The sequence below is a fragment of the Corapipo altera genome, unplaced genomic scaffold, assembly GCF_003945725.1.
Source record: "Corapipo altera isolate COAL_440 unplaced genomic scaffold, ASM394572v1 22, whole genome shotgun sequence".
In the NCBI taxonomy this organism is placed as follows: Eukaryota; Metazoa; Chordata; class Aves; order Passeriformes; family Pipridae; genus Corapipo; species Corapipo altera.
The window spans coordinates 11,577,521-11,596,504 of NW_020884886.1; the positions used below are offsets into that span (position 1 = coordinate 11,577,521).

The 18,984-nt window shown below is 44.0% G+C and overlaps 1 protein-coding gene and 1 long non-coding RNA gene across 6 annotated transcripts in view; one reads left to right on the forward strand and one right to left on the reverse strand.

The window, feature by feature from the left end:
* Window positions 1–7,509: 7,509 nt before the first annotated feature.
* LOC113946958 lies at window positions 7,510–11,936 on the reverse strand. The gene is made up of 3 exons (XR_003527597.1): window positions 11,396–11,936; window positions 9,562–9,680; window positions 7,510–8,057 (listed from the first exon to the last, which is right to left on the reverse strand). It is a non-coding gene; the product is annotated as an uncharacterized LOC113946958 (long non-coding RNA).
* Window positions 11,937–13,736: 1,800 nt separating this feature from the next.
* PCDH7 (protocadherin 7) overlaps window positions 13,737–18,984 on the forward strand; it is a 362,273-nt gene continuing 357,025 nt past the window's right edge. For all 5 annotated transcript variants that reach the window (XM_027642840.1, XM_027642835.1, XM_027642836.1 and 2 more), the window contains exon 1: window positions 13,737–18,527. In XM_027642840.1, coding sequence (XP_027498641.1) covers window positions 15,360–18,527 — 3,168 coding nt within the window. In that variant the 5' untranslated portion in view covers window positions 13,737–15,359. The remainder of the gene's footprint in view (window positions 18,528–18,984) is intronic.

The window sequence follows — 18,984 nt, forward strand, 5'->3', positions numbered from 1 at the left end:
AATTCTGTAGCCTAACAGGCCACTTAATTGACAATATGACTTTAAATAAGTTTTCTGAAACTGCTAATATGTTTTATGTTACACATTCCTGTGAGAAAAGCAGAGATATCCCTGGATGAAGGGAACTTAGGTCTTTTCTTTCACAGATAGGATCACAGAACAATATTTAGTTATTTTTATATCTATGTTACCTCTCTGGACCCAACCCTTTCTAATTCCTGTCATAGAATACATTTCATATCTGAATCTTCTTTCTTTCAAGTCCTTCCACTAAATTACATTCCATCTGTGAAGCCCATAAAGCCTTAATCATGCCTTCTAACAAATGTTATCACACTTACATAGCAAAAGATGCCCAGAGAGAATCATAGAACATTTGGGAACTTCTACCATCTGTGCATCTTCAAGTTATGCTTATTCAAGGGTTCTTCCCCACACTCCAGTTCCTTCTTCTCCAAAGCACTGTATACCCAAGCATATTTCCTTTTGTAGAGACAGGGATCTTTACTGTCCTCTGTCTGCAATGGAAATTATGAAATGCCACATAATTATATTAAACAATATTCTTACGGTCAAAAAATTAAATGTTCATTTCACAGTTAGAAAATGATGAAATGAAGCTATAGGTGGGATCTACCTGGTGGTTCCAGACAGTTGTACCTGTGAAGTCTGACATACTCTTTCATTAAAGATTTTCATATTTTTTCCCCTCAAGGTCCCTACTTTCTTCATTGTACAGAACCAAACTTCCCTGAAACTAAATCAAGGCAGAAAACAGTGTTTCATAGTGTTAGAATGTTTTATTTTAAAGCTGGAAACTAACACTCACTTCCAGCATTGAGTTCCCCCATGATATTGTCACAGAACAAAATATTTTGACTGTGATTTCATCTATTTTTGAGTTCTTACCTGAAATCATAAGACTGTTTTGCATTGAGAGTCTCCAGACACACTTTATGTCAGTGAGAGTTTTGGTTTGCACATGTAAAAGCCATGTAATTCTAAGCACTCCTCAAAAATGTAGATCTTAAACACTCAAATTAGATATCCTAAATCTGTGGATATTTTTGACCTGCATCTCTGTAGTACTTTCCCATTTTTAATACTGGACTCATGATAACCTATGGTATAATACAATTCTTCACAAATTAAATGAAGTTTTTAAATTTTTTAGATAATTCAGTGATATATATCATAAAAAATTCCATTTATAATTATGTGTCCAGGATGCTGTTTGAACAGCGTGCAGTAAGTAATGCCTTGAGACTAATACTGAACATGAAAAAAATTTAAAATCAAATAAGTTTCTTATTAAATCCAATCTTACACATTTATTCTGTATAATTGTCATGGGCGAGTGGAAGGCTTAGACAAAATTACTAAATAGCAAAGCCTTGCCAGTGAGTCTTGAGGTGCAGAAAGCACCTTTCTTCCTAAACCCCTTCTCAGAGAAGGGTTGAGGTGCAGCTGAATCCTATCTTAGCCTCAGACTATGTTAATGGTTTAAATTTAAAGGAATTATAGAGGTATGATTAAATCACCTTGAACTGCAGGTTTTAATGATGCCAAAATAGATATACTTATATGAATGGTTTATTACAACAAATTAACAAACAGGTGAACAGACGAAAGATCTTAATCAGAATTATTTACTACACAGTGTAAAAGCTAAAAAATCTACTAGTAGAATATTATACAACAAAGGAATATAGTGCACTGTAACAAAGAAATTATATTAAAGCAATTGTATTGCAGTTAGCAAAAGAAACAATAACTAGAGATTGATGCAACTCACCATACAAGACAGCAGGCAGATCTCTCTCTCTCAATCCCTGGGGAGTAACCATAACGTCTCCCTGCTTCACGGGAGAACCTCCACACTTCAAGGAAGTATGTGGAAGAACCTGCCATATGGAAATTGGACTGGGCTTTTAGAGTTATGAAGTGATGGACTGGTAGTCACAGATCTACAAGCCCACAGGCTAGCTTATCTGTCAAGTCCTGCTTCAAAAGCAGGGTGTGTATTCGAAGTTTGGTGGACCAGGATGGTTTTAGCATGATTTAACACCAAGACAACACTCTGGTACCAGCAGTTGATAACTTGATTGGATTTTAGATCTTATCAGGGTGGACCTATCCTGCCACAATAATTAAATAAAAATATTTATTAATGTATTAAAAATTATTTATGTACTTTAATTTTTTCAATTGAATTTTATTTTTATTTGATTTCAAATTGAAATTCAGTGGAGAAAGAATATGTGAACATGTAATTAGATTGCAATCACTGAATTAAGGGTCTGCTGACAGTATTATTCTGATATTTTCTAGCTTCTGAGTGTTATATTGTGTATAGTTTTCATATTTGGCAATATAAACAGTGTTCTTGATATTAGTTTGGAGGGGTTTATATTAATTTTTTTTGCTAGATCATTTCCCAGCTAAAACCCAAACAAACAAACTGAAACACAACAGAAGTTTAATCATATGCTGTATTAGTAATACTTACATGGCTGGTCATCAGGACCATATCCTTTTGATCTTCTGAATAAGCCGTTGTGATTTGAACAACAACTAAATACATAAAATGTTATGACCATTTAGAAAGAGCATGAATGGGATAATTTTATAGTAAATCTCACAGTTATTTTTTTACTTCATTGATACCTAGAACACTCAATAACCCTTCTTTATCCTCTTCTCTCTCTTCAGATCTAACTTCCATCCCTCTGTGTTCAAACATGGCAGCATCCTGCTCCGCACTGTTATGTCCAAAAAGAGAAGTCACATAATGCTGGAGTATTGTAGTTTCTGGGCAAAAAGTTGAAATTATCAAAAAGTATTAGTTAGCAACATGTTGGGCTACACATAATGGGAATAAAATATTTGGAGAGTTTATTCTCTAAAAATGTAAACTCCTTACCACACTTATTTAAATGCAGTATTTTAATGTTTTGCTATTTGAACAAACTTGGGTGGATGGATTTCAATCATAAGACAAAAACTCCCGAAAGTTAGCCTCTTAAAAGCTCAAGTTCATAATGAAATGTATAAAAGTGCTGAAAATATTTAAATAAGGTTGTCTATAAATTTCATCATGAGTATCATTATCAGGTATCACTGAATCAGTCTGATTTTTTTCAAAAATTTAAATATAGCTTCAGACCTGGAAAGAAGTTATATGCTAAAGTTCAGTAAACTAATAAGCAATCAAAAAAAGGGATATATTATTTGAAGTGTCATGAAGTCATAATAGGTATCATTCTTACTTATAACTTTCAGAGGAGTAATAATACCAAATTAAGTCAATAACTTCTTCCAAGAATGATATATAAGATGAAACTAAAAAAGTTTTCTTCTCATTACTTTGTGTTCATGAACTTTTTGGAACTGAAGTAAATTAAATATATCCTCTTTCAATTACACTATAAGTCATGTAGTCTCCCATGAGGAAAAAAAAATAGAATTTTAGTACAAAAATGCCAAAATGTTTTTAAAAGAAAAACAAAAGTTAATAAATAAAAGCCTAATAACTTGGTTAAGAAGTAGCTTCACCCAGCTGTGTTGATGCATAGTTTTAAAATTAAAATTGGAATGCCATCATCTTTCTGAAATCTGTTCTTTCTTATTTCTCCCTTATAAAATTTTCATTGTATTTTTTCACAAAATTAAAAATCTTCACCTATTCTATTTCCAGTCTTCTTGTTCTAATCTATCTTTCTAAACTTCTCTAAAGTATTTGATAAAAGAATCTTCATGGAATGATTTATTCCAGTATATGGATTTTTTTGACTCATCAAGGACTTTATATATTTTTATATATATGTATATACACTATCTGTATATTCAGCTTGATACCATCTGGCAACTGGTAGTGTCTCTCACAATTTGGACTGACCTTTGACATTCAGGAAAACTCTGTTCTTGTGAAAACCCATGCATGTTTTCAGTTTCTTCCACCTGTTTTCTACCTGTGCATTATTCAAGTCTTTGAAAGTTCTAAGTTTCTTTTGGTCAGATATAGCTTCTTTTGTTCTGCAATGATCTACTTATCCTCACTTTCACTCCCCTTCTTTTCATATAAAGCATTCAAATATGTAAATTACGAATTTGCAGATAATAATGTAGATGACATGTAGCCAATATGTAGATAAGACAGACACACAGACTTGCAATGGTAAATAGTGCAGAATATGTAAATAGTGCATCCCCTTGTACTCTTTAATGAAGTGTCAAATGTAAACCTTCAGGTCTTATCCAAAAATTGCTAAGAAAGCAATGGCTTCACTTTTGCAGAATGTGCTATAAAGAAGCAAAAACAATCAGTAAAATTCTAATTATTTACCTGAAAATACCCAAATAAGTTATATGTTGTTTCAGGTTTCAACAAGGATTGCAATACTGAAATGAGGAAAATGATCAAGAAAAGCAAAGTTACAGAAGAACACAACTTAAACAAAATTAATTCAAACACTAGAAAATATTCAAACCAAGAGTCTACATAACTTTCACTGCAGAATCTTGAAGAAATTAATATGCATATCTAAAGAATCTAGAACAAGGATTTTTAATAAGTATTTCAGGATGATCATTTATGGAAAATAGCAAATGGCCTGCCTACATTTGGAAAGGGAAGCAGAAGAGAGGAAATAAATAGATGTTTCGATATGCCTTTTAGATGATTTTAGCATGTAAAGCTTCAAAATTAATTTTGAAGCGAAGAATGAGTAATAGCACAGAATCACAGAATCATTTAGATTGGAAAAGACCTCTGAGATCATAAAGTCCAACCTTTGACTGATCGCCACCTTGTCAACTAGACCATGGCACTAAATGTCACATCCGGTTGTTTCTTGAACACTTCCAGGGATGGTGACTCCACTACCTTTCTGGGTAGTCCATCCCAATTTTTAACAACCCTTTCTGTGAAGAAATTCCTTCTGATGTTCTACCTGAACCTCCCCTGGTGCAGCTTGAGTCTATGTGCTCTTGTCCTGTCACTAATTACCTGGAAGAAGAGACTGACTCCCACCTTGCTACAACCTCCTTTCATGTAGTTGTAGAGAGCAATAAGGTCACCTCTGAGCCTCCTTTTCTCCAGGCTAAACAACCTCAGCTTCCTCAGCTACTCCTCATGTGACTTACTCTCTAGACCCTTCACCAGCTTCGTTGTCCTTTCCGGACTCGCTCCAGCACCTCAATGCTTTCTTGTACTGAGGAGCCCAGAACTGGACACAGGATTCAATATGCAGCCTCACCAGTGCCAAGTAGAGGGGAACTATTCTTCATACAAGTACAGAAGTACAGAGTACACAAAAGTACAAAGCAAACTTAATAAAATCTATACAAATATTTCCAAGAGTAGATAATACCTTTTATCAACATCTTTCTTTAATAATTTATCTTCTAAGCAGGGCAAAAGAAGATCTCACCTATCTGGATTTCAAAACAGTTTTTGACACTATCTGATATGAAAAGAATTATTTAAGACTGAGAAGATAAAGAACTGACTAACCAGGAGAGGACAACAGACTGTGTTAGGTGTTTGCATTGTCAGATGGAAGCTGCTAAGGGGTTCTTCATGGGCTGCCTTGCCATATATCTTTTTGATATTTAAATTAAAGCCTAGATCACAAAACCTTGGAGCATGCTGCTGAAATTTGTTGATAAAGCAAGTCTGAGAATCACGAAATGATAAAAATATACAGGAAGAATCAGATGACCTTGATGATTCTATAATAGAAATGAGATTAAACTTATGTGTATGAAAGAGCAACGTAACTAGATTTTCAGCTATAAACTGTGAGTTCGTCAGGTGGAAATGACAAAGAAAAAAAAAAGATGCAGCCAATCTACTAGAGAAGGACTATCAGCCACCAAACATGATGTAAGTATGAAAAATGCTAATATGGAGTATTAAAAAAGGTATTTCTGGTTAAAGAAAGGGATGTTTAACGCTATCACATGAGATAGAACAATTCCTGTCCTCCATAATAACCAAAGATTCACTGAAAAAGTCATTAAAAATGGAGTAGAGGTGAAAGGGAAGTTTGTCAGCATGATGTCAGGAATGCAGAATTTAACTCATGAAAAGAAATTGAAAAATCTTGTCTTATTCTGAAAAAAAAAACCCTGAGAGAAATGACCTTAGTAAATATATGTATGGGTAAAAAGAGCCTGTAGATGTTTATAATGTATTGAACTTTGATATTAGTATCAACATAAGAATTGTACAGATATATATACAGATATATTTGAGAAATATGCATTTTATGCAACATGAGTGCTTGCACTAGCGGAGGACAGGACTCAGCACTGAAGAATGCCAGCTTATTTGGAGTCATAAACATGATCTCTGAGGTCAGGCAAAATAACATTTACACCCAGTGGTTTAATGGAATTTATTTTGATTCAAATACACATCATTTTCTTCTTCACTCATCTGCTTAAGATCTACATGAATGCTTTAAACATCATTCACTCACTAGGGGCCTAAGCCAAGCTTATTTAGTCAAAGTGCTTCCGTTGACTTCTGTATGCTTCGGATTAGGTTCTATATCGTAACCCATCAACCAGCTGCTGCAGGGTTTGCAGTTTTATCACAATATTAGACTGCTTTTCTCTTTTCCCCATGATCTTAAGAAGGAAAGAAAGAGGTATACTTTGGTTTGCCCTGTCTGTTCTTTAATGTGCTTAGATTGCAGTTATTTCCTGCTGAGCCCTGGATGAGGTTTAGTTTGTTGAAGAGCAACTTTTTAATCATCTCACAGAATGAATGAACTGGAAGATATGTCAGGCTTCTATCAGAAGATGAAAAATGTGGAAACTTATCAGTACCTCTCTTCCTCTAGATATATTGTAGGTCATAAAACCCCCTTCTGTACAGTACTTATTACTCTTATAAAGGAAGCTAAAAATGTAATTATGGAAGGATGATCACCAAGAAACTTTGCAAAACAGCTAAAGTAGACATAAAACTATGGCTGTCTGTGCATGGCAAAAAATGCAAGTGAGGCAGCAGGTGAACAAATGATTTCAAAACCCAGGAAGGGTGGCTACAAATCCTTTACTCTTATTTTGGAGAATTAAGGTAGCAGTGCAAAACATTTCAGAAGCAAAGCTGATCAGAGTACCAGCTGATCAGTACCAGCATATAGATCAGCGTTTTACAGTCTAAAATATATTTGGCTACTCCTATTGGTGATTAAAGGATCCTGTTTTAGGGTGATATAACCAGGGTCTTCTCCAGCCTCTAATTCTCTTTTGGCTAAATGCCAGAGCTCTTTACTAGACCTGTGCAATACAGGAATGGATATATATGTTTATGTTTTCATCTAGTTCAGGGAAATGTGCAAGGGACTCCATCTTTTCACACTTTCTTTTGCTCACCAACAGTAGATGGTAGCAGGTGAATAGCCCTTACTTTTTTTTCAGTGAATAGTCATGCCCTTGATAAAGTCAAACAGTGGATTAAGGAAAAACATTGTCTGCTTCTGCACTGTACAGCTAAATAAGGCTTATAGCAATACAGTCTCTAAGGATTCTAATGTTTCACTTTTCATATGAAAAGAAATGGCAAGTTTTAACATTATAAAATACCTAGTAAAGCACTTTTAATCATTGCAGAACAAAGCCAAATAGCCTGTCCAATAAGCAACCAACAGCTTGGTCTCATTCTAAATGATTTTGCCACCATATTTATTTCCCTAATTTAGAATAACTGTGTATTTATATGACTCTTATTTCAGCCAGAGAGCAGTAATTGTTTTTGATAAAGTAGACAGAAACATTAAAGGTCCCAAATAAGCAAGTATTTATATTTGTAGATTTATAAATTTCATTTTAGGTATAGTCAATAACATATATTGGCATTAACTTACACAAAGGCATAGAGCATCACAGAATTCAATTATCCATAACAGTGTTTGAATTACGATATCAAAGGTTCTTATGCAGAACTCTGCAGAGTTGTCATCTTGCTTGGATATTTTCTCTTCTGCTCAACAGGCAGCTGATACAGTAGATTCATGAAGATATGTCAGATCTTTTATGCTCTCCTGAATTATGTTAAAAATAAATTAAAGTTGCACAGGATGAAGTAGGAATGTTGAACAAAAGATTTTATGATCTGGTGATTTTAATTTAAAAATTAAGAAAACTTTAATTCAGAAAAAAATAAATAAAAAATCTAAAGCACAGAACTGAAAAATTATGTTGGGTTGAGAAGTCTTCAAGAGTGTGTAGAGGTAAAATAACTTTACGAAGTCTGTGTACTCAGTTCAGTATATAAAGGATATCTGACAGAAATAAACGGGAGCTTGAGCTTGAAAACACTGTATTTCAATATATCTGTAACAGTTTATTATATTTTACTGCTATCCATCAAATTTCATGACACAAGACATTTCTTTGTATACGTAGTTCTCTGGAACACAAACTTGTTTTAAATTCTCTTCAGAATGAGCTTCTTTGACTTTCCACCAGTCCACCAAACAAAGCAGAAATGATTGCCACGTATTCAAAGACAAATCATGAGGTGAATCCAGAATATATATTTAAAAAGTACAGAAGTGCAAAACTGTGATCTGACTGACATAATCTGGAAAGAGACATTTGTTAGTGGCTTGCCTAGGTGACTGAGCAGGTCATCGGACTTCATTTTATCTTATAAGGATAATTTACAAGGCATTTTTAAGACCTTCAGTGGGCTCGCTACTGATATCCCCCTTGGAAACATTATATAAAAAACCCCCATCCTACATTATTTCCCAAAGTAACCAGTGTTCTCTGCTAGTGAATCCATATGCATATCAACTGTACCCATTTAATATTTTCAGTGACAATGAACACATTTTTCTTTCTTTGTCGGTGCTACCTGGTTCTCATACATTTCATTTAAATTAAATTCAGCTTTAATTATCTCCCCTGAATATCTCATTTTATCTCTTTATGTAAAATACATACTAATTATTCATAATTTCTCTATATTTTTATAGGGATTCATGCAAACTCACTCTAATTTTTTCTAAGTTTCCTTTGCATTTAGAGAAACTGAACAATATTTTATTTAAAAATAAATCTATAAAATAATGGGGCTGGGTACAGCACTCGTTTATACCCCTGCAAATCCAGGAAAGTTAGTAGCTGCATATGAGGCATAAATCTAGTAAAAATCTGCCTCCCCTCATAAAAATTCATATGCTTTTTTTAAAGACCTTTCATTAATTTTTCCTTCTGATTTTAAGTGTATTCTGTCTGTCATTTCTGCATGATTTTGAATAGTTAGATTTATTTGTCAACATCTGGGGGAAAAAAACAGTCTGTAAAAGACCTTTCATAACAAATTCTATAGAATAATATCAGGAACAAATGAAAGAAAGAGAAAACCTCAAAGTTATTAATTGTGATTTGTAAGAAATATATATACACTGCAAAAATCTTAGTAAACAGAATCACTACCCCTTTGGCTAAATATTAATTAGCATAATTCTTTATAAATGTGAGAAATCAGAAATGCTGATGGAATCATGCCTATGCAAGAATCTTTCATTTTGAACAGACCTCAGATACGACTCTAAGAATGAGCAATTATAATCATGTGAGATTTAACCAGTGTTATCCAACACAGATTAATTCTGCTCTGTCAGTAACTTCTATGGTGTATTATCTAGCTTGAAATTCTGAAAGAGAGTAAAAGAGAGAGGATTTAAACAAAGTAACTGGTTTCATGCTTAGCTAGCATTCAGTTAAATAAGCACAGATGTGGGTTTTATCTGCTTAAAAGTGAATCTGTGGTTTCCTTATTTAAACTCTTAAGTTTTAACGTCCATCAGAAAGGCTCTTGCTGTAATGAATAATTTAATCACTGCTGCCTATTACATGCTACTACACAGCAAGCATATTTGCAAAGCTGTGAAAGACACTGGCCAAGTGTCAGTACTCCCTGTAACTCAGCCGACCTCCCAGTATATTCACTGCAAGGAACTACGGCAGCTCTGAGGCGGACAGGGGGCGGTTGTGGTAGGGAAGGGAGTGAAGAGGTCACAACAGAATTGTACCAGATCAGCAAGACACTTTAGAGAGATGAGAGGTCACCGCGGGCTCCGTGCTGCTGTGGTGTCATTTCAGCTGTTTGTCCCTTGGTGGAGTTCTTGAGTTAGTTTCTCCTTTCCGTCATGTGGCTTTAACTGCTGCATGTGGGGGTTCTGCCCTTGTTTTTACCCTGCTTTCGAATTTGCTGTCATGCTTACTCTATTTAACCTTTTCCACGTATTATTATGAATACGTTACTTTCAAGACAACCCGATTTTTTTTTCCTTCTGGAACCTCTTTTTCGTTTGTGTGCGTGCAAATAGTAATAAGTAATGTACATTTGTTAACGTATAGAGTGGCATGGATACGCAACCAGTCTGTCTGTTTTTAACCAGGGATCCCAGAAATAATTTTCCAGTGAGAGCCACCGACATTCCTAAACTGCGAAAACGAAATTATCGTGGGCTGAAAGCGCCAAGTGTGGACGCGAGTTCGGCTGCCGACGACAGAAGCCGGGCTCAGCCAAGACATGCAGATAAACCAGCCATTAATTACATCTGCATATTTTAGCGATGACCCCTGTCTTTCCAATCAACAACTACAACAACGACAACAAAGCCCAGCCGCAGAGTATCGCGAGCTTGGGGGGGATGTAAAGAGCCGGGGAAGCTCCCAGGCTGCTTTAGGATTTCCCCACGTACAGCCGGCTGCGATTGTCAGCAAGACGGATTCCTTCCCACACGCAAGATGCCACTTCGGTGGCCTTATCAGATGTTCCCTTTAAGGACACAAGCTCCTATTTCCCCTCTGTATATCACCAGCATCTCGGGCTATTTTATTTATTACAGACGATTACATTTGTGATCCCTCTTCCCACTTGATCTCACCCGATCAGGAGGACAAATGCCGTGTCGCGTCTGAGCGCGTGTCGGCGTCTCTGTGCATCGGGGAGGGGGGCAGCCAGGAAGAAGGGGGGAGTCACACTGCGCAACAGATTTGCCCGAAAGGGACAAACCTCCTCCTCCTGAAACATCTGGGCTTGTTCCTACAGACACCCGGGAAGCTGTGGGCGCACGGGCCGCGGGACCGGGAGTCTACGGTGCCGGGGAGGCGGAGAGCGGAGGCGGGGGTGATTTCGCTCCGTCCCCGCACGAACGAGCGGGCTGCGGGGGGGTGCGGGGTACACACAGCCAGCACAGCCCCGTCCTCCCCCCGGCAGCCGGGGCACGTGGACCAGGAGCAGCGCGGCCATCCACCATGCAGCGCACGTCGGGCCCATTTCCCACGCCGGCCGCCTGCCCTGGGGGAGGAGGGGAGGAGGCGAGGGAGGAAGAGGGAATGATAGAAAAGGGGGGGCCGTTACCTCTGCTCCGAAAGAGGAACCAATCCACTGTGAAGGACGCAGCACTCCCGAGCAGGAAAGACATTGCACATTCAGAGAGAGATTGCATGTGAAGACACTACAAAAAAGAAAGAAAAGGAGGGGGGGCTCGGGGTGCAGACCGCCTGTGAAAGGCATAGTGTGTGTAAGAGAGGCCAGCGAGGGTAGGAAGGGAAGGGGGAGCGATTGCACATGGCAAGAGAAAGAAATCACTCATTCGCTTGAAAGAGGCTCTCGCAGAACAGGCCGTAGTAAAAGTAGACATGGGAGACAACGGGGAAGGAGACGCAAGCAAGAGACGAGCGTCCATGCCGTGCAACAGCCCGGAATCCGATTAAAGTTTATGGCGGGGAGGTTAAAAACGCTCTCATCCCGCCCCTCCCCTGACGAATACATTAAGTTTCCTGGCTGTGTTTAAAAGCACAAAGGGAAGGGAACAGCGGGAGCTGCGGCTCGCAATTGTATTGCCAGTGCAGGGAGCCAATGTAATGCAGTATGCTGGTATTTCTACGTACTGGCATGCCTGGATCTTACTCTGAGAGCAAAATTTCCTCCTCTCGGAGCTCCAGAACAGCGAGGGGGAATTTTGATAAATTCAAGTTGCTTGGCAAATATAATAGGGATTTGGTATTAATCCTGCTTAACCCGCTGCGAAGACGCTGCGTTCCCGAGCCCCCCTCCTCCGTCCGGGACTGCGGCGGTGAGCACTGAGCCTGCGCCGAGCTGGGCTTTCTCGCTGATGCTGCAGATAGAAAGCCGAGTGTCTCCAGCATCGGCGGGGGAGGGTTTTCTTGTTCTGGCGGGGTAGGGATAGCGGCCGGGGCCGGTGCCAGGGCCGGAGGAGACGCCGGAGGAGTAGCTCTACAGCCCTCCGGAGAAGGGAGCAGTCCCTCCTTCGCTATCACCGACTCCATGCTGCGCGGCTCTGCCCCTCTGTACCTCTGGACTCCCCAAGGAAAGAGGTGGCAACCTTCCCTGCCTCCTACAGTCACTCACTGCCCCAAATGACAAAGACACGCTGTTACCGTTGCTTTGAACCACCTCAACATATACGGCCGCTTTTCACTCAAATATGTCATCGCGATGAAAAAAAGCATTTCGCTACATTCGTCTGCATGCATTTTTATTCAAAACAGCCACCCATAAAGAGGAATGTACACACGCACACACAGAACCCTCAACAACTTGTTTTCCCAAATGTGTTCCCAGAGGGAGAAAGAGCAGCTGGATTCTTGCTTCCCCCTCGCTGCGCGCACGCACGGACACACACACACAGGCACACACGCATGCACACCCCCGCACACACAGACAGACACCCCCGCACACGCCGGTTCTTCCCACTGGGTGCCCTATGTTCGCCTGCTCCCGGAGTCTCCCTTTTCCCTCCGGGATCCGAGCGGAGAGGACACGTACAGGATCCAGGCATCACCAAGCGCAGGGGGGCACACAAAAGCCATAGGCGATTAAATGGCACAAAGTCAAAAGGAGACGTGAACTAGGGATGGCAGAATAAGCAAAGTTGAGCAGAGCTTTAACATTAAAGTTTATTTCCCACTTACCCAGGTAGGTGACGCTACATTTTAGCTATCATCGAAGCAGCAAGTCTCTGTTCGGAAATAAATCTGTTACTTTTTACATGTGTTTATTCTACTAAACCTCTCGCCCCCATCCTGATCGTCTTCTCCGAGGGTTTTTTTTTTCCTCCTAGGAAACCCACAAACATGCTGAAAAGACACATTCAAATCATGGTAATAGGAAGAACACAATTACAAAAACCGAGAGGCTCAAACAGCACTGGGAAACAGGACGAAAGTCTGAGATCTAAGGCAGCCCCCCTTGCTCCCTGGAGTTTTATGCAGTTACAGTGACTGCAGCTATTTCACAAAAGCACCGACACGACAGGGGAAGGTGGGAATCTGCGAAACGACTTTCCTTACCAGCATGATTCCGCAAAATGCAGAATAGAAGAAAAGAAAGGCGAATAAACATTTGCTTTAAAAATCGTTGCTCGATTCACAGGCTACAGCGGAGGTGGGGAGGGAAAGGGTAGGAGAAAATCACTAGAGAGGTTTGAGAAGGCAACAGAAGCAATACTCGGGCGTGAAATGAGGTTCGGTTTTGAGGAGTGAACTGGTGTTTTGAGATGAGCAGCTATCCCACTTGCAGCACTAGCAGCAGCAGAGACAGAGGGTAAGACTGAGCTTTCTGGAGTGCAGCGCTTGACTCGTCCTCCCTCCTCCTCCTCCCTCCCTTTCTCCCTCCCTCTCTCACTCTCGCTCTCTCTCTCTGCTCTCCCTCTTTCTCTCTCTCCCTCTCTCTTTCTGTGTGTATGTAGCGCAGGCGGCTCTGCTGCTGCAGCGTCAGGGAAGAGCTACCGAGAGAGGCTTCAGCAGCTCCCACCACTTTGGGCAAACTTGCCGGTTTACCGCTTCTTCTTTTTTTTTTTTTTTTTTTTTCCGAGTGGGAAGCTTCTCAATTGCCATTCAACATTTTAAAGCACAAGCCGCTCTGCCGTGAAAGCGCCTGATCCACACTTCTCTGAAAGACACAGGAGGGAATACACAATTGCAGATTTCACCCACTGTGGCGGTGCAGATCACAGGAAACAACTGATATAATTTTATTTGCAAATAGAACTCTGTTTTTTTTTTTTTTTTTTTTTTTTTTTTTTTAATCGCGTCGCGGCTCTCTTCCCCTCCCCTTTGCCATTCCGCTTATATGGATGTAATTCAGAATCTGTGTTAATTCACGTGGGGGATCCAGTTACATCTTGTTCCGCTCCGGGTATATTTACGAGCGACCAATAATCGCCTTTGGACACATAGTTTTGTTGCTAACCTTTGAACTGAAAGGATCAAGTTCAGATCTGGTTACCTGCATTGGGACGGGAAGGAAGAGGAGAGAGAGAGAGAGAGAGAGAGAGAGACTGCAATCTCATTTGTGAATCGCTCTCAGTGCTGCAGATCCAGATTGCTATAACACATGCAGTGCAAATGCAGGTAAGGCACACACACAAACTGCGGATGCAAAAACAAACTTGGGACTATTGTGTGTCTATGTTCTTATCTCCAGCCTTGCAAATTCTGGGCAAACGGCTTCTGCAGTTTCTGTATCGTTGCTTTGTGACTAATGACCTTGCGCAGAGTTGTTAAAAAAAATCCGCTCCGGAGAAAGAGCTGAACATTTTAGGCGATCTCTGAAGATGGATTTGGGTGCTTTTCTGCCAGCCAAAGGGGATATTCTGTGGACTGCTCTGTAATACTCGGGGTTCTTCTCCTATCAGCTGTGCAGCTACCGACATTATTGGGATTTTTATTTTTTCTTTACTTTTTTTTTTTTTCCTAAGAACTCCCCATTGCTAAGAGGATTTGGAGTTTTCCCGACACAAGCCCTTTGAATAAAGCGAATCACATTTTTTTTTCCCCTGTGTGTGCAGAGAGGGGGAAGAATAAAGCTAATGCCTTGGTCGTAAACGGCTGAGAGAGAGGGGGAGAGAGAGGGAGACAGAAGAGAGAGAGAGAGTGTGAATTGTAGTTAACTCTAGTGTCGAAGAAGACGACCTGGGGGGCTTCGACTCGTACAGTGCTGCTCTTGCTTTTATTGCAAACCTTGCAAAGTGATTACAGTAAAATCAGAGAGGAGGAGGAGAAGGGGGAGGAGAAGGAAAATCCCATCCTATCTACCGAGATGAATCTTTAAAAAGCAAAATACACTGTCCCGTGAACTGTAAGTATATCGCAACTGGAAGGCAGGGAGGGCAGCAGAGGAGCCAGCAGCAGGGTTTTGACCACCAATTGCACCAGCCATGAGACAATAAGTTTCCAGGAATTAAAGGATTTTGTAATTGATCACCTGGACGCTCAGCCGCTCTGTTGGCTTATCAGGGGAGTTTATTGGGGGGGCAGGTGGGACTGAGAGGAGGGCGGGGGGTTTCAGTGCAGGGAAGATGAGGAAGATGCGGACCCTCCTTGGCTTTGTACATTGCTGCTGCTGCTTCTTGCTCCTCCTGCCTCTGCCGCTCTGGGTCAGCCTGGCAGCGGCTAAACAGCTCCTGAAGTACCGGCTGGCCGAGGAGGGACCCGCTGACATTCGCATCGGCAACGTGGCTTCCGACCTGGGTATCGTGACGGGCTCCGGAGAGGTGACATTCAGCCTGGAGTCGGGCTCCGACTATCTCAAGATCGATAACATAACCGGGGAGCTGAGCACCACAGAGCGGCGCATCGACCGCGAAAAGCTGCCGCAGTGCCAGATGATCTTCGACGAGAACGAGTGCTTCCTGGACTTCGAGGTGTCGGTCATCGGCCCGTCGCAGAGCTGGGTGGACCTCTTCGAGGGCCGGGTCATCATCCTGGACATCAACGACAACACCCCCACCTTCCCTTCCCCCGTCCTCACGCTCACCGTGGAGGAGAACCGGCCCGTGGGGACCCTCTACCTGCTCCCCACCGCCACCGACAGGGACTTTGGCCGCAACGGCATCGAGCGCTACGAGCTTCTGCAGGAGCCCGGCGGGGACAGCGGCCGCCGCCCCGGCGGGGGAATCTCGGCCGCGGCGGCCCCCGAGAGCGCCCCCTACCCCGGCGGCAGCAAGCGGCGGCAGGAGGCGGAGGCGGCGGCCCGCAGCAGCGTCTTCGAGCTGCAGGTGGCTGACACCCTGGACGGGGAGAAGCAGCCACAGCTGATCGTCAAGGGGGCGCTGGACCGGGAGCAGCGGGACTCCTACGAGCTCAGCCTCCGCGTGCGGGATGGCGGCGACCCGGCACGGTCCTCGCAGGCGATCCTGAGGGTGCTGATCACCGACGTGAATGACAACAGCCCCCGCTTCGAGAAGAGCGTCTATGAGGCGGATCTGGCGGAGAACAGCAGCCCCGGGACCCCGATCCTGCAGCTGCGAGCCACCGACCTGGACGTGGGGGTGAATGGACAGATCGAGTATGTCTTTGGGGCAGCCACAGAGTCTGTCAGGCGTCTACTGCGGCTGGACGAGAACTCGGGCTGGCTCAGTGTCTTGCACCGCATTGACCGGGAGGAAGTGAACCAGCTTCGCTTCACTGTCATGGCCCGAGACCGGGGCCAGCCCCCCAAGACAGACAAGGCCACGGTCGTGCTGAATATCCGGGATGAGAACGACAATGTGCCCACCATCGACATCCGGAAAATTGGGCGCATTCCGCTCCGGGACGGGGTGGCTAGTGTGGCTGAGGACGTGCTGGTGGACACCCCCATCGCCCTGGTGCAGGTGTCAGACCGGGACCAAGGTGAAAATGGTGTGGTGACCTGCACCGTGGTAGGTGATGTGCCCTTCCAGCTCAAGCCGGCCAGCGAGGGTGAAGGGGAGCCACAGAATAAGCGCAAGTATTTCCTCCACACCTCAGCCCCTCTGGATTATGAAGCTGTCCGTGACTACAACGTGGTGATTGTAGCTGTGGACTCCGGCAGCCCCAGCTTGTCCAGCAACAATTCCCTGCTGGTGCGGGTTGGGGACACTAATGACAACCCTCCTGTGTTCAGCCAGGCCGTGTTGGAGGTCTCCTTCCCGGAAAACAACTTGCCAGGCGAGAGGGTTGCCACAGTGGTTGCCACGGATGCAGACAGCGGCAAGAACGCTGAGATCACCTACTCACTGGAGGCCTCACCCCTATCCTCAGAGGCGCCAGGCAGCATCTTCAGCATCGACCCTGACTCTGGGGATGTGTCAGTGCAGGCAGTGTTGGACCGTGAGCAACGTGACACCTACGAGTTCCAGGTGACAGCCCGGGACAAAGGGGTGCCATCACTACAAGGCTCCACCACAGTGGTGGTGCGGGTGGCAGACCGCAATGACAATGAGCCGCGCTTCATGCAGGATGTGTTCACCTTCTATGTGAAGGAAAACCTGCAGCCCAACAGCCCTGTGGGCATGGTGACTGTAATGGACTTTGATAAGGGCCGCAATGCTGAGCTCAGCCTCTCCATTCAGCCTGGTGACCACGACCAGGCAGCTGGCATCTTTTCCATCGAGAATGACACTGGAACCATTTTCTCCACTGTCTCTTTTGACCGCGAACAGCAGACTAGCTACACCTTTAAGGTAAAGGCAGTGGATGGAGGTGAGCCACCACGCTCTGCCACTGCCACCGTGTCCCTCTTTGTGATGGATGAGAATGACAATGCACCCACAGTCACCTTCCCCAGCAACAGCTCCTACACTGTGCTGCCACCGTCCAGCAACATGCGCACTGTGGTGGCCACAGTGGTTGCCACCGACGCAGACACTGGTCTCAATGCTGACCTCAACTACAGCATTGTTGGGGGTAACCCCTTCAAACTCTTTGAGATCGACCCGGCCAGTGGTGTGGTGTCTCTGGTGGGCAAGCTGGCCCCCAAGCACTACGGCCTGCACCGCCTGGTTGTGCAGGTGAATGACAGTGGGCAGCCTCCCCAGTCCACAACTGCCCTACTCCATGTCTTCGTCAATGAGAGCCTGTCCAATGCTACCGTGGTGGAGAGCCAGGTGGCCCGCAGCCTTCACACTCCCTTGGCCCAGGACATCGCTGGTGACCCCAGCTACGAGCTGAGCAAGCAGCGGCTTAGCATAGTCATTGGTGTGGTGGCCGGCATCATGACTGTCATCCTCCTCATCCTGGTGGTGGTTATGGCCCGCTACTGCCGCTCCAAGGGCAAGCATGGCTACGAGGCTGGCAAGAAGGACCATGAGGATTTCTTCACCCCACAGCAGCACGACAAGGCCAAGAAGCCCAAGAAGGACAAGAAAGGCAAGAAGGGCAAGCAGCCCCTCTACAGCAGCATCGTCACTGTTGAGGCTTCCAAGCCCAACGGGCAGCGCTACGACAGCGTCAATGAGAAGCTCTCAGACAGCCCTGGTATGGGCCGATACCGCTCCGTCAATGGCGGCCCGGGCAGCCCCGACCTGGCCAGGCACTACAAGTCGAGCTCGCCTCTGCCCACCGTCCAGCTGCACCCGCAGTCTCCCACCGCCGGCAAAAAGCACCAGGCCGTACAGGACCTGCCCCCGGCCAACACCTTCGTGGGTGCCGGCGACAACATCTCCATCGGCTCGGACCACTGCTCCGAGTACAGCTGCCAGGCCAGCAGCAAGTACAGCAAGCAGGTAAGAGCGCTGCGCCCTGCGCACCCCCCGCGGGGCCCCGACACGCACACGCACACACAGAGTGGGTGAGGGAGCAGGGACTGATGCCGCACCCCCCGCCTCTCACACTGGCACAGGCACACACCACCGTCAGGTTCAATGACCCGTTCAGTCTGGTATCCCCGCCCCCTCCCCCCAGGCAGGCAGGTGCGCAACACACAGCACGCAGGAAGGACAGCCAGCTAGCTTTATTGGTTTTTATTATTATTAGTAGTAGTAGTATTTTTACTATTCCCTCCGCTTTTCAGACCCGGTAGCCAAACAGCCTGTCCATGTAGCCGCACCAAGGGGGGTAGGCTGCCCCGCCGTAGGTGCAACGGGAGCCGGGCGCGGGGGCAGGGCGGGGGCAGGGCACGGGCCGGGGACTTGGCCGCCAGCCCCCGACAGCGAGCTGTAAGGCAACTTGAGATGCCTTTAT